The sequence below is a fragment of the Gossypium hirsutum genome, chromosome A02 (assembly GCF_007990345.1).
Source record: "Gossypium hirsutum isolate 1008001.06 chromosome A02, Gossypium_hirsutum_v2.1, whole genome shotgun sequence".
Classification (NCBI taxonomy): Eukaryota; Viridiplantae; Streptophyta; class Magnoliopsida; order Malvales; family Malvaceae; genus Gossypium; species Gossypium hirsutum.
The window spans coordinates 46,979,271-46,991,668 of NC_053425.1; the positions used below are offsets into that span (position 1 = coordinate 46,979,271).

Here is a 12,398-nt window from a genome sequence, read left to right on the forward strand (position 1 = left end):
ACAATATCTGTATCTGGTGACTCCATCACAATATCTGGCAGCCTCGCTGCGATTTTTGTGGTGTGTAGCGGTTGGGTGGGTCGAGTTGTCTCCCCACATGGTGTAAAGTTGGTACGGGGGTGTATAGGGTTGGATATGGTTGGGTTTCTGCATAAACATGTAATATTTATTCTGTTCTGTTAAGAGCCTATGGGCTTTATTCTGAATTTCTGTTCTGGGCTAAGTCCAACTTATTCTGTTTCTGTGGGTTGAGCTGATTTAGACTATGGTTGGGTTATTTTACACACTGAGTTTCCCCAAACTCACCCCTTTTATTTTCTTCCACGCAGGTAATCCCCAACCATAGTGGGCTTGGAGCTATGAGGGAATTCGGAGTGGCCACCCGTTCTGAAAGTTTGATTTTCTTCTGGTGAACTGGACATCCTTTTATTTACGTTTGAAGTTTTGGGTTTTTTAAATGTAATAAGGCCGCTTAATTATTTTTGATGGTTTTAATATGTATTACTAAGATAGGTATTACTTATTTTAACTGTTGAAATTGGATAGCTTTAGGGCGCGTTTTCAAAAACAACAATTGATTTCAAAATAATACGACAACAAGCAAAGCTTCCGCAATGAAAGTATTTTCCAAAATTAATCACTTTTCCTAAAAATGACTTAATCAAAATCAGTTTCCTAGAAATATCCATGACGTTAAGGTGTGCCAATGGCGGTATGCATGTCTAGGATTGGATCCGAGGGGAGCTTGGTACTTAAGCAGTCCGATGGACTCACCACCTCTTTTCCGGTTTCCTACCTGGTGCACAGCTTCCATTCACTTTAACCTATAATGAAATTATCTTTTAAAACAGTAAGTAAGTTTTTTTGGATCAACACTATAAAATGTTTTGAACGCTTCGATGTGGCATGTCGGATCCAGTCATAATGTCTGGGCTGGGTTTGAGGTGTTACAACAGGTATTTATACACTCATAGCTATTTAACAGATACTCTAACAGATTTGATAACTGATTATGAAATCAGTTGTATTCTAGCTATTTTTAGTTGCTTTTCCTAATATTCCCTTTGCAGATTCCTGCTAAAAAATACTTAGTGAAGCAATATTCAACTTACCATGACATCGCGAGAAGGATCACTCAGACAATGGTTTAGTAAGAACATCTGCAACTTGATCCTGAGCAGGGACATAATTCACCTACAACTGACCACCAAGAACCTTGTCACAAACAAAATGAAAGTTAAATTCCACATTTTTAACATGAGCATGAAGCACGAGGTTTGCAGCTAAAGACACAGAACTGGTATTATCACACCAAAGTACCGGAATACCATGAAGAGACACTCCTATCTCATCTAGTAAAGATCGAAACCATGCAAGTTCAAAAGTTGCATTTGCTAAGCTTCGATATTCTACCTTTGAGGTAGAGTGAGAGACCACATTCTGCTTTTTAGAAGACCAACCAATAAGATTGTTGCCGAGATAAACACAGAACCCTGAAGTAGACTTTCAATCTTCTAAAGAGCTAGCCTAATCAGTGTCACAAAACCCTGTTAGAGTAATTTGAGAAGGTTGAAAAACCAACCCATGATCAATCGTACCACGAATATACCGCAAAATTTCCTTCACAGCAGTCTAGTGAACATAATGCCGCTTATGCATATACTGACTTACTTTATTGACTGCAAATGCGATATCAGGCCTAGTTAAACACAAGTATTGAAGACCACCAGCCACCTGTCTATACTTGGTGCCATCATCAAATGGTACACCAACCAGAGAAGTAAGTGTGGGTGAACTGACCATTGGTGTATTAATAGGTTTTGCATCTGCTATATTAGCACATTCTAATAGATCTCAGACATACTTTCCCTAAGAAACATGAATAAAATCTCCATTGCGTGTAATTTTTAAACCAAGAAAGTAACCAAGCTCCCCCAAATCTTTTAAGGAGAAGTGTTGGTTGAGACAATGAACTACCTCATCAAGTGCAGAACAAGAGTCACCTGTTATTATAATGTCATCAACGTAGACCAGCAAAAAAACACTCCCAGCAGATGACCTTTTAAAAAACAAAGATGGATCAGCATGAGATGATCGAAATTGAAGTTGTTGGAGAAGACAGCCTCTCAACTTCTCGAACCAGGCTCTTAGAGCCTACTTTAGTACATAGAGAGCTTTCTTCAATTTATAAGCCAACAAATTTCCATTGACATCATGGACTTCAAATCCAGGTGGTTGTTTCATATAAACATCTTCAGCTAAATCGCCATTCAAAAAAGCATTATTAATATCTACCTGTCTTAATTTCCATTTGTGTGATACAGCTAAGGCAAGTATTGTTCTGACCATATTAGCTTTAACTACAAGGCTAAATGTCCCATAGTAGTCCATTCCAGTAGAATGAGAGAACCCCAGAGCTACCAAGCGAACTTTATGGCGAGAAACTACCCATCAGGATTCTTCTTAACCTTGAATATCCATTTGCAGACCACAAGTGAACGATCTAGAGGTGGTGTGACCAATTCCCAAGTGTTGTTATTGACTAAAGCTGTTAACTCATCATAGACAACATCTTTCCATGCAGGAATATTCATGGCTTAATGAATGTTTTTCGGCTTAGTAATACTTACTACAGCAATATAAATTTTTGGCTTATAAACACCAACCTTACTCCTAGTCACCATATAATGAGCATTACGAGTAGCAGGAGCTAAAACTAAAGACATATCTTGACAGTCAAAACCAACTACCTGATTATCCAAACCAACAGAATGAGAACTACCAGAATCACTTGAGTTTGCATCGAAACCAACTGCAAAAGAAGATGCAACGGGTGACAATGAAACAGAAGGAACACTCATCCCACTAGAATGTTGAGACTCATCAAGAGGCAAAAAAGCTAGAAGAGTATTGACTGAACATGAACTTTCTTTTTGTTCAGAAGAAGATTGTACTCTTGCAAAAGGGAAAACTGTTTCATCAAACTTTACATGTCTTGAAATGAAAATATGACCACCCTAATCAAGACATTTATACCCTTTATAATTTGGTACATAGCCAAGAAACGTGCAAGGAGTAGATCGAAATTGTAACTTGTGTTAATTGTAGGGCCGGGTCAGTGGATAGCATAAGCAACCAAATACTTTAAGCCATTGATAATTAGATTGATGTCCAAGCAAACGTTTCACTGGAGAACTCCCATCTAACCCCTTAATAGGAAGCAAATTCTTAAGGTGCACTGCAGAGTAGAACACATCAAACCAAAATGAGAGAAAAAGTAATGCTTGTGCAAGCAACACCAAACCAGTTTTCACAATCTGTCGATGGCGTCTTTCTACTAGACCATTCTGCTCAGACGTGTGTGGACATTACAAACAATGAGCAATACCAAACTTCTGAAGATAAGGGGCAAAACTCTGAAACTCACCCCCACTATCAGTCTGCAGCTATTTAAGTCAAAACTCCTAATTGCAACTCAGCATAAGCTTTGAAAATGATAAATGCTTGTAAAGCATCAAATTTATTGCTAAGAAAATAAATCCAAGTACGCCTAGAGAAAGCATCCACAAAAGAAATATAATATCAAAAACCAGAGGAGAAACACGAAGTAAGACCCCATAAGTCAGTTACCACAAGCTCAAGAGGAGAAGAATACATACATGAAGAAGCAGCAAAGGGTAGTTTATGCCCTTTACTAAGCCCACAAGCATTACAAAGAGTAAATAATTTGTTTTTAGGTATACTAATATTGCAAGAATTTAAAACTTGACGAACAACATCGCATGATGGATGACCAAGTCGCTGGTGCCATCGACTAAACAAATCAAATTTCCGACCTAAGTCAGCATTCGTCGTTGTTGTAGAGTTGAGTAAAAAATTAGAGGTGGCAGGAAAAAAATGATACAATCCATTGGACTCAACACCTTGAAATATCATCCTGTGAGTTGCCAGATCCTTCACATAACAACAGGTGGGATAAAATTCAAAATACACATTGTTATCCTGTGTAAATCTTGAAACAGATAAGAGGTTCTTATTGATATCAGGCACATATAAGAGATCTTTAAACAGAAACTCATCAGAACCATTTGATAAAACAGAATTACTAATATGCGAAATACTAACTCGATGACCATTACCTACAACCACAGTACCTACTCCTGAGTACAAATTACAATCAGAAATTACTCTTGGGTTACTGGTTATATGTGTCGAGGCTCCACTATCCGGATACCAGGCCTGATCAGACACTACAATAGGATTGGCCGTAACTGACGCTAGACTCGCATGAACACCAGTGGAAGAACTAACACAAACACACCGAGACTGGGAACTAGGGATTTCATGTTAGGATGAATGTGGAAAAGAAAACCCAGGTGGATAGCACTAAGGTGAAGAATGCTCAGATGGAAAATGCCCAAGTGAAGAAGGCCCAATTTGAGAAAGACCAGATAAGTTGTGACGAACACAAAAAATATGGGCCGAAGGTTGATTTCTAAAGATTGACGCAGACGACTCAATAGCATCAGAGCCTACATAAACACCAGGGTATGTATCTGTATCATCATAGGTGGAGTCATACCTATAGTAACACCGATGAGCTAGATGCCCGATTTTGCCGCAAATCTAACACTGCAACCGAGAACGACCACGACCCCCTCCACAAAAATAACCAGAGCCTCGAGTCAACCTAAATAATTGTGGCGGTGGGTGACCAGCATACCCAAGAAGATTCGAAGAAGTGGAAGACGTCTTATCTGCTTCAACAAAATTAGCAAAGAAACTAACATGAGAAAAATGAGCCTGTTGTTTTGCTTCGACATCAAGTAGAGCTGTTGCGATTCCTTGCAAATCAAAAGGAACCTGACTTATGGTGATGATAGAGACCACATGATCGAACTTTGGAGGAAGACCATTGAGAATAGCTGACTGTTGCTCTTCGATTGACACAAGTTGACCACATCCAGCTAAGGAATCGCAAAGATATTTTATTTCTACCAGATATGTCGAAATGGAAAAATCATTCTTTTTGAAATGATTAAGAAGAGACTGATATCGCATAGCCTTAGTTGTCGATTAGGTGCCAAATATTCTTATCAAAGCTTCCCACAGAACATATGCAAATGAAAAACTTCCAGTTAGTTAATTGTGAAGCGAGGCACTTACTGTGCAGAGAAGCCACGCCGAGAGAACAGAGTCTTCTGTTCATATTGAACATATGCTGGATTGTCAAGCGAAACACCATCACTATCAACGATTATACGCGGTGGCACAGTAACTGTTCCATCAATAAAAGACTGAAGTCGATGAGTCTTGATAACAAGAAGAACATGCTACTTCCAGGCCTAAAAATTACTATCATAAACTAAAATGGCTACTTTCTGAAACACAAGAGCAAAAAGATTTAGAAGCTCTGATACCATGCTAGAATTCTAAAGAATCATAAGAACATTTCAAGATATATTTCATGTATATCACTGATATACAAACTACAGGTATTTATACACTCATAGCTATTTAACAGATACTCTAACAGATTTGATAACTGATTATGAAATCGTTGTATTCTAATCGTTTTTAGTTGCTTCTCCTAATAAATATTAATATATATTGTTTATAAATTTAAATTACATTGTGATGATCTTAAAAAGTCATTTTTTAGACATTTAATAAAAATGTTTACTTCATAATTTTCAAAAAGAAATTCTAATTAATGTAATGCACTTTCTAATAATAGACTTGTTCTCTTTAATAATATTTTAATCTTAATTAGTGTTGATTAATTAAATAAAAATAATAAATAATAATAGTAACACAAGGTTTAGGTTTTTTACGTTTAACTAGATTTATTGTTTGATATGGTGAGTTTTTTTTTCTTTTTTTTTAATTTAAGGATTATGCCTTTAGAGGTTAAGATTTTAAGATGATAAGATTTAGGATATTTAGAATTTAAGGTTTACTTTTCAAAATCTAATGGACTAAGTTTTAGGGTTCCAAGATTATAATTTTAGAGTTTCAAGTTTAGGATTTTAGAATATTATTAAAAAAATTAATTTTATTAAATCTTGATCTTGAAAACCATGCAAAGAAAATATAGAATCCAAATTAGTTTTAACTCCATTTGGGACTTACAAAAGGTGAGGGAAGAAGAATCCTTTTGCGCATTTGATTTGTTTATTTAATAGAGTAAAAATATAATGATAAAAGAGTTAATTTGATGTTTTTTAATATATTATATTACTCATAGAGACTAAAAAGATATGATGTGATATGTTATGTAGTTAAATTCTTTTATTAAATCTCACACCGACCAAAACAAATATAAAATTGAAATTAAGCCATTAGTTCTCTTAAGACTTACAAGCCGTGAGAGTAGACGATTCTTTTGGCATTTAATTTTGTTTATTCAAATTAAAATAAAATAAAATAATATGATACAGCGTAAAGTTATCGGGCGTTTAAAAATCATCTGAATCTAAATTAATTTGTTTTTTTTTATTGGATTTCATAAATTCGATTAATGGTTTGGATTTTAAATATTTTTGTTGAATCCAATGATATATTTAATCTTGAACATCAATTATAATTCAATTAAAATAATTTTAAATTTATAAATTACTATGACTTGACTTTATTAATTACATAAAATTTAAATTCATAATAATTTAACATATAAAATATTTTTTTTATATTTTAAAAAATAATATAATTAAATTATTAAAAATCAAACCTATATTCCTAGTATATGTAACACTAAACTTAAACAAAATATGTAATAGAGAAATTATATTCTTCATATAATTTTGACATATTTATTATTGGAGGAAAAAGAAACATACAATGCAACCACACAGATAGTCAAGTTTCAATATAACGAAAACTTAGAAACTAATGTTTGGCTTGACATCGTGCTCGCTAGACAAAGAGTAGATCAACAACGAGAGAGGGAGGTGACACTTTCATTGAATGAGAATTTGGCCCAGAATTTTTATAAATGAAAACCCACAAAATATTTAAGGCTAACGATAGGGATGATGGAGAGGGTGTGAATGAGAAGCCAATCCAGTTTTCAACTTTCCATTACTGAATTCAAGTAAATATAATTGCAGATCTTCCTCATCGGCCAGCTAGGATTCAAAGACTTCATTCAAAACTCAAAATACTAGAGAAGAAAGGGGGACAAAAACACAGCTCATCATACAAGTGCAAGGACACGACTACGGTAGCATATATATACCTTGGGGATCCAGGGTGGGATGCTTAAACCAAAACCAAGCTTACGTGCCTCAAAATATTCATGTTACCACTATGTCAAGAAGTTGTTGTCAATTGAATTAGACCATTTGATATGATTATATATTGGGTGTGACACTACCTGCATCATGGGGAGATTGAAGGGCTAGAGGTGAAAACTGTAGCGCAAGTAGCTCCTCTCTGTTATATTTCAATCTTTGATCTAATATTTCAGAGAGAAAAAAAGGAAAGGAAATTTAGATTATAAAAGAGATTCGATATTTTGTGTTAAAAGCAAATCATTGTGAAAGTCTTACCAACAAAAAACTGAGGCATAGGCAGATTTCCCTGCTTTTTGTTCCATTGAGGTCCCTTCAAAGATTGTTGTGATGTGGATAGGCAGTTCGAAATTGTTTGCTGCTCTGTTGAAAGGTTTTGAACAATTTCGTGTCGTATCTCAACTTGAGGATGTTTCTTTATGAATTGTGAGATAGCATCTTCAGTTAAAAGCCAACAACCCATCAGGTCCAGTACTCTCAGTGTTGTTGGTGGGCTAAATGCGTCTAGACCATTAGTTGTTAATACAGCATCACAGACATGAAGTGTTGTCAGCTTTGGGAGAGACGAAAGGAGATGCAAAGTGGCATCTGTAAGAGACGCACATTTGAGAGATAAATGGCTCAGTTTTTTGCAACTCGATAAAGGGTGCAAATCCGGATCCCTAACTTGTGTATGCTCCAAGTTTAAGCTCTCCAGATAACTAAGATTTTGAAGTGCTGTTAGTGTGCTATCCACATGCGACTCAGTACCTGGCTGGAGAATAAAACCTGTAAGTTGCAAAAGAATTGTTAAACTAAAAGGGTATGCCAAGGGTTAATAATTCGGTTTATGGCCACAAATGAAGAACAAAAGCAAAAGCAAAACAGATTATAGAGCCATGAAAATACCAAGACTACAGCAATATTCATGTTTAATCCAAAAGAGAAACAACTTAAGGTTTGTATTGAGGAAACCAAACCTTTAATGTTTGTGCTGCTTAAGTTGATAAACTTAAGTGAAGGCATCAAGCCGATATACGACAAGGCAACATCGTCGATTGCTGTGTGAGATAAAGATAAATTTTCAAGTTTGGGAACATGTCCGACTAAAATCCCGATTCCGACAGAGCTGACTCTTGTGCTGCTTAGATTTAGATTTTTCAGATTGGCTCCAATACATACAATCATTTCAACAGAATCATCCCCCATGGTGCCAGAGCTGAGATCCAAATGTTCAAGCATTTGCATATCAGCTAAAATGCCAAACCGGCTAAGGGAAGATTTGGATACATCCAACAAAGATAAGGAACTTGTCTTGATATATAAAAAGGCCTCAGCCTCATTCATGAAAGTTGCTCCGGCACAAACAAGTTTCAGCAAAGGAGCTTTATCACCATTGCCTTCAAGGATAGAATCAATGGTACAATTACTCATATTCAAACATTCAAGAGCAGACAAATTTGGAAAGCGTGTAACATTGGTCCAAGCAAGATTGAGGAAGCTCAGTTTGGGGAACCTTTGAAGGACCAAAGCCCCTTGGTTAGATATTTTACTCCCCCAAAGATCAAGGTACCGTAGCTTTGTCAATGCCTAAAACAAAACAGCCACCATAACTCATTTTAACCTGAATATTTTACCCTGAAAATGGAACTAACTATAATATCTTAGAATCAATCATTTAAAATTCAATCTTTCAAAATGGAACCACCAAACTTGAGCTAAAAATAGCAATCTATGGTAATTGAAACATAACTTAGCTCATCTAGTTCTTACAATGATTTCAACTGCGAAGAAACTCACTAACACAATTTAACAACTGATACACCCAAGTTCTCATCTAAATGAAGTACGTACAAGAAACAGTATTTACCATAACAAAGTTCACAGACTCCAGCAAAACTCAAGAGGCATAGATGCTCAGTAATTTCAGAAATGATTATGGATTATTGCATCCTTCAGCCAATGATAAAATATAGAGTAACTTTTCAAGCAAGAATACAGAATATGTACATGTAAAGAAAGAATACCTGAAGAGACTTCAATGCGGAATCTGTAACAGGCAAACCACCCAAGTCTAATACAGACAAATTCTTAAGTGATGCAAGCAGCGCAACCCCATTCGCAGTTACCCCAGTCTCTGAAATCCATAACTTTTCCAAAGTTGAAATGGATATAAGGTGTTTAACGCCAGCATCAGTAACCTTCATGCATCGCGAAAGGTCCACCTCCTTTAGACTAGTCATCCCTAAAACCACGAAAGAAAGAAAAAAAACTACAAATTTTTAAAAGATATTGAGCTTATCAATATGAAAAAAAAAATGAGCTTTGATCTCCATTTCTTTTAATAGTTATTCTTTTAGTGCATCTAAAATAGCTTCATATTCAAACAGATAACTTCTTATAATTTCTGTACATTTTTAAAAAATGAAAAACTCAAAAACATACCTACTATGGACCAAATAGCAGAATTATTAATTCTGTGACAATCACCGAGATTAAGTAATCGTAGATAACGAAATGCGCCTAAATACGCCATCCATTCCGCATCAACAGAATTCTCTCCTCTAAGATCTATCTCCTCCACACTATATTTGAACACTCTGCATTATCAAATGAAATGAATAATCTACTTCAACAGGGACCAGTTAGCAAAGTTTCAAAATTAAACTGAAAAATAAATAAAAATACATAAATTCCAATTCACAGCTTATTCTTCTTTGGCAGACAATTCAGATCTAGTTTAGAAATGTAACATCTAACAATTGAGCTAATAGAAAACAGAAAAAAAATATAAGAAAAATTGAAGTGATAATGAAGGAATGTTAATGTACTCGAGCAAGGAAGGGAAGAGAAGGCGACGACGGAGGAGGTTCCGAAGCAGAGACTGAGAAAGGTGAGAAGGCAATCGCTCCAGAGTTCTTCTTTGTCTCCGCCATTTCTCCACGCTCTCTTTGCTTTGGCAAGCTGCTTCTATACATCGCCGAATCAACTCGCTCTCTTTCTCCATTTCCGTTCGATTTATTACTTTTTTTTTGTCGAATTTGATAAATCACGCTCTCGTTTTGCTTCTCTTTGATCTTTCAATCCTTGAATCTAAGAAAAGATAAAGTTCAAAGTCAATAACTATTTTAGGCTTTTTGGTTTGCTTGCCCTTCACGAACTGTGAAATGTGGAAGAAAGTGGAATGATTATTTTATTTTTATTTGTTGAATGGATTATTAAAAGCGGTGCGGTTAAAATTCGCGTTTGAACTCGGCTCAAAATGTAATCGGTCCAAGATTTTTGACATCTGTCTAAATGCCAAAACGAAGCGTATAAGCTCCCCAGGATAGATAGCCAGATCAATAATAGTGGTAACTGGTAATACTTGGATTATGAATAATAATATTAAAATATTTTATAAATTACCAACGCATGCAATAATAAAACATATTGAATTTCTAAAAAAAAAAACATGGAATCGAACTTTAGAGACAGATAATTACGAATGCTGATCATTGATCATAATAGGGAGGATAAACAATATAATTTTTCTTTTACAAATTATGTTTATATTAAATAATAAAATATGGATTAAAATTAATAAGATGTTAAAATATAATATAAGTCGTTATACTTTTACTTCTATAAATTTAATCTTTACACTTTTTAGATTTAATTGTTAATTTTTTTTAAAATTTATTAATGTAACATTTTAAAATAAAAAATTATTTAACAACCATGTAACTATATAAATAATATTATACTGAACCTGAATTAATATTCAGGTTTAGTGGAAAATTAGTGTTGCAATGAAAAAAAATTTAATTCTTGGAATTTCATTACTTTGGAAGTGCAATTTTTTACATGAAAAATTCTAAATTTTAAAAATTAATAACAACAATATTTATAAAAAAGAAATACCTTAAAACTTAGAAATCATTCAATCAGAATATAAAAACAAAAACAAAATGCACTTGCGAGGTGTGCATGGGTCGGGCTAAGTTGGGCTCAACTAAAAATTTTAGCCTGTTTGCTATGCTCGAGCCCGGCCCAACCCTAAAAATGTGCCTAAAGTTTTTTCTAAGTTCTACCAAGATAAAAATGTTATAACTCAGGCCCAGCCCGGCCCCCCATATTAATTTTTATATTATTTTAAAATATATATAATACATCAAAAATACTAAAAACACCAAAATAAATATTTCCCAACAAATTGAAAATAAAATTTCAAAATATGTATACTTAAATAACACTATGATAGATACAACTTAACAAGCAAATGCCTCTAAAATAATAACAAAATTAACAAATATTTTTAAAATAATAATAAAATTAACAATAAAATAAGTTTTATACAATATCCAAACAATAACAACAAAATAGTAGCAATATAATAGTAAAATGGTAGCAAAATAGGGAGAAAACAATAAAAAATAATATTAAAAAAATTATCCTTTAGTGAATTCAAGCCGGCTTGGACGAAAAATGTCTTACTCGAGGCCCGACCCATTTTTAGACGGGCCTTAATTTTTGTCCAAGCCCATTTTTTAGGCATATATTTTTGCCCAAACCCTCTTACATTTCGAATAGGCCTTCGGCCGGGCCAAGTGGCCCCACCCATGAACAGGCCTACTAAGTGCTCTCTCTCAATATCCTACATAAATCAATGGAAAGTTTTTTTAAATGAACTCTAAGATGTTGCTAATAATCATGACCGATTTAGCAAACCCTTTAATGAATAGAAGATTAACAGAAAAATTGAAATGAGTAGGTTGCAGCTATTGCATTTGGGATGATGCTCAAATACCCCATGAATTCCAGCCATATTCAAGACACTTAAGAGTACACTCATCCCTAAATATGATTAGGTATGGAAAAATGGCCCCCCTCTCAAACTCTTTTGCACCATACTAGACCCCATTTCTAGCCACCGATTATCCAGTTCTTGAATCGACGAGGGAATCCAACAACTCTCAGAACTTGGATAATGAAATTCCAAATGTCTTTCTAAGGTACATCCATGAACCAACTCCCGAGCCAGTAGCAAATTATCCACAAGTTCCTTCCATTAAAGCACTTTGGCTATTAGAGATAAGGCTGGGTAGACACTTGATTGTTTTATTGGAGGAGGCTACCATATTTCCA

The 12,398-nt window shown here is 34.7% G+C and overlaps 1 protein-coding gene across 6 annotated transcripts; it reads right to left on the reverse strand.

The window, feature by feature from the left end:
- Positions 1–845: 845 nt before the first annotated feature.
- On the reverse strand, positions 846–10,497 carry LOC107952075 (receptor-like protein 53). 6 transcript variants are annotated; one of them, XM_016887321.2, is made up of 10 exons: positions 10,103–10,497; positions 9,717–9,871; positions 9,299–9,516; positions 8,252–8,861; positions 7,551–8,060; positions 7,376–7,456; positions 5,167–5,278; positions 4,864–4,967; positions 4,583–4,757; positions 3,495–3,954 (listed from the first exon to the last, which is right to left on the reverse strand). In XM_016887321.2, exons 1-9 carry the CDS (start codon positions 10,276–10,278, stop codon positions 4,627–4,629), a joined length of 2,097 nt encoding a protein of 698 aa, XP_016742810.2. In that variant the 5' UTR covers positions 10,279–10,497; the 3' UTR covers positions 3,495–3,954; positions 4,583–4,626. The 6 variants fall into 6 exon arrangements, 5 of the variants coding, with proteins under 5 accessions (XP_040941537.1, XP_016742810.2, XP_040941527.1 ...); XM_041085593.1 differs by having other exon boundaries at positions 4,864–4,994; XR_005907869.1 differs by lacking the exon at positions 4,864–4,967.
- Between the last annotated feature and the right edge of the window lie 1,901 nt (positions 10,498–12,398).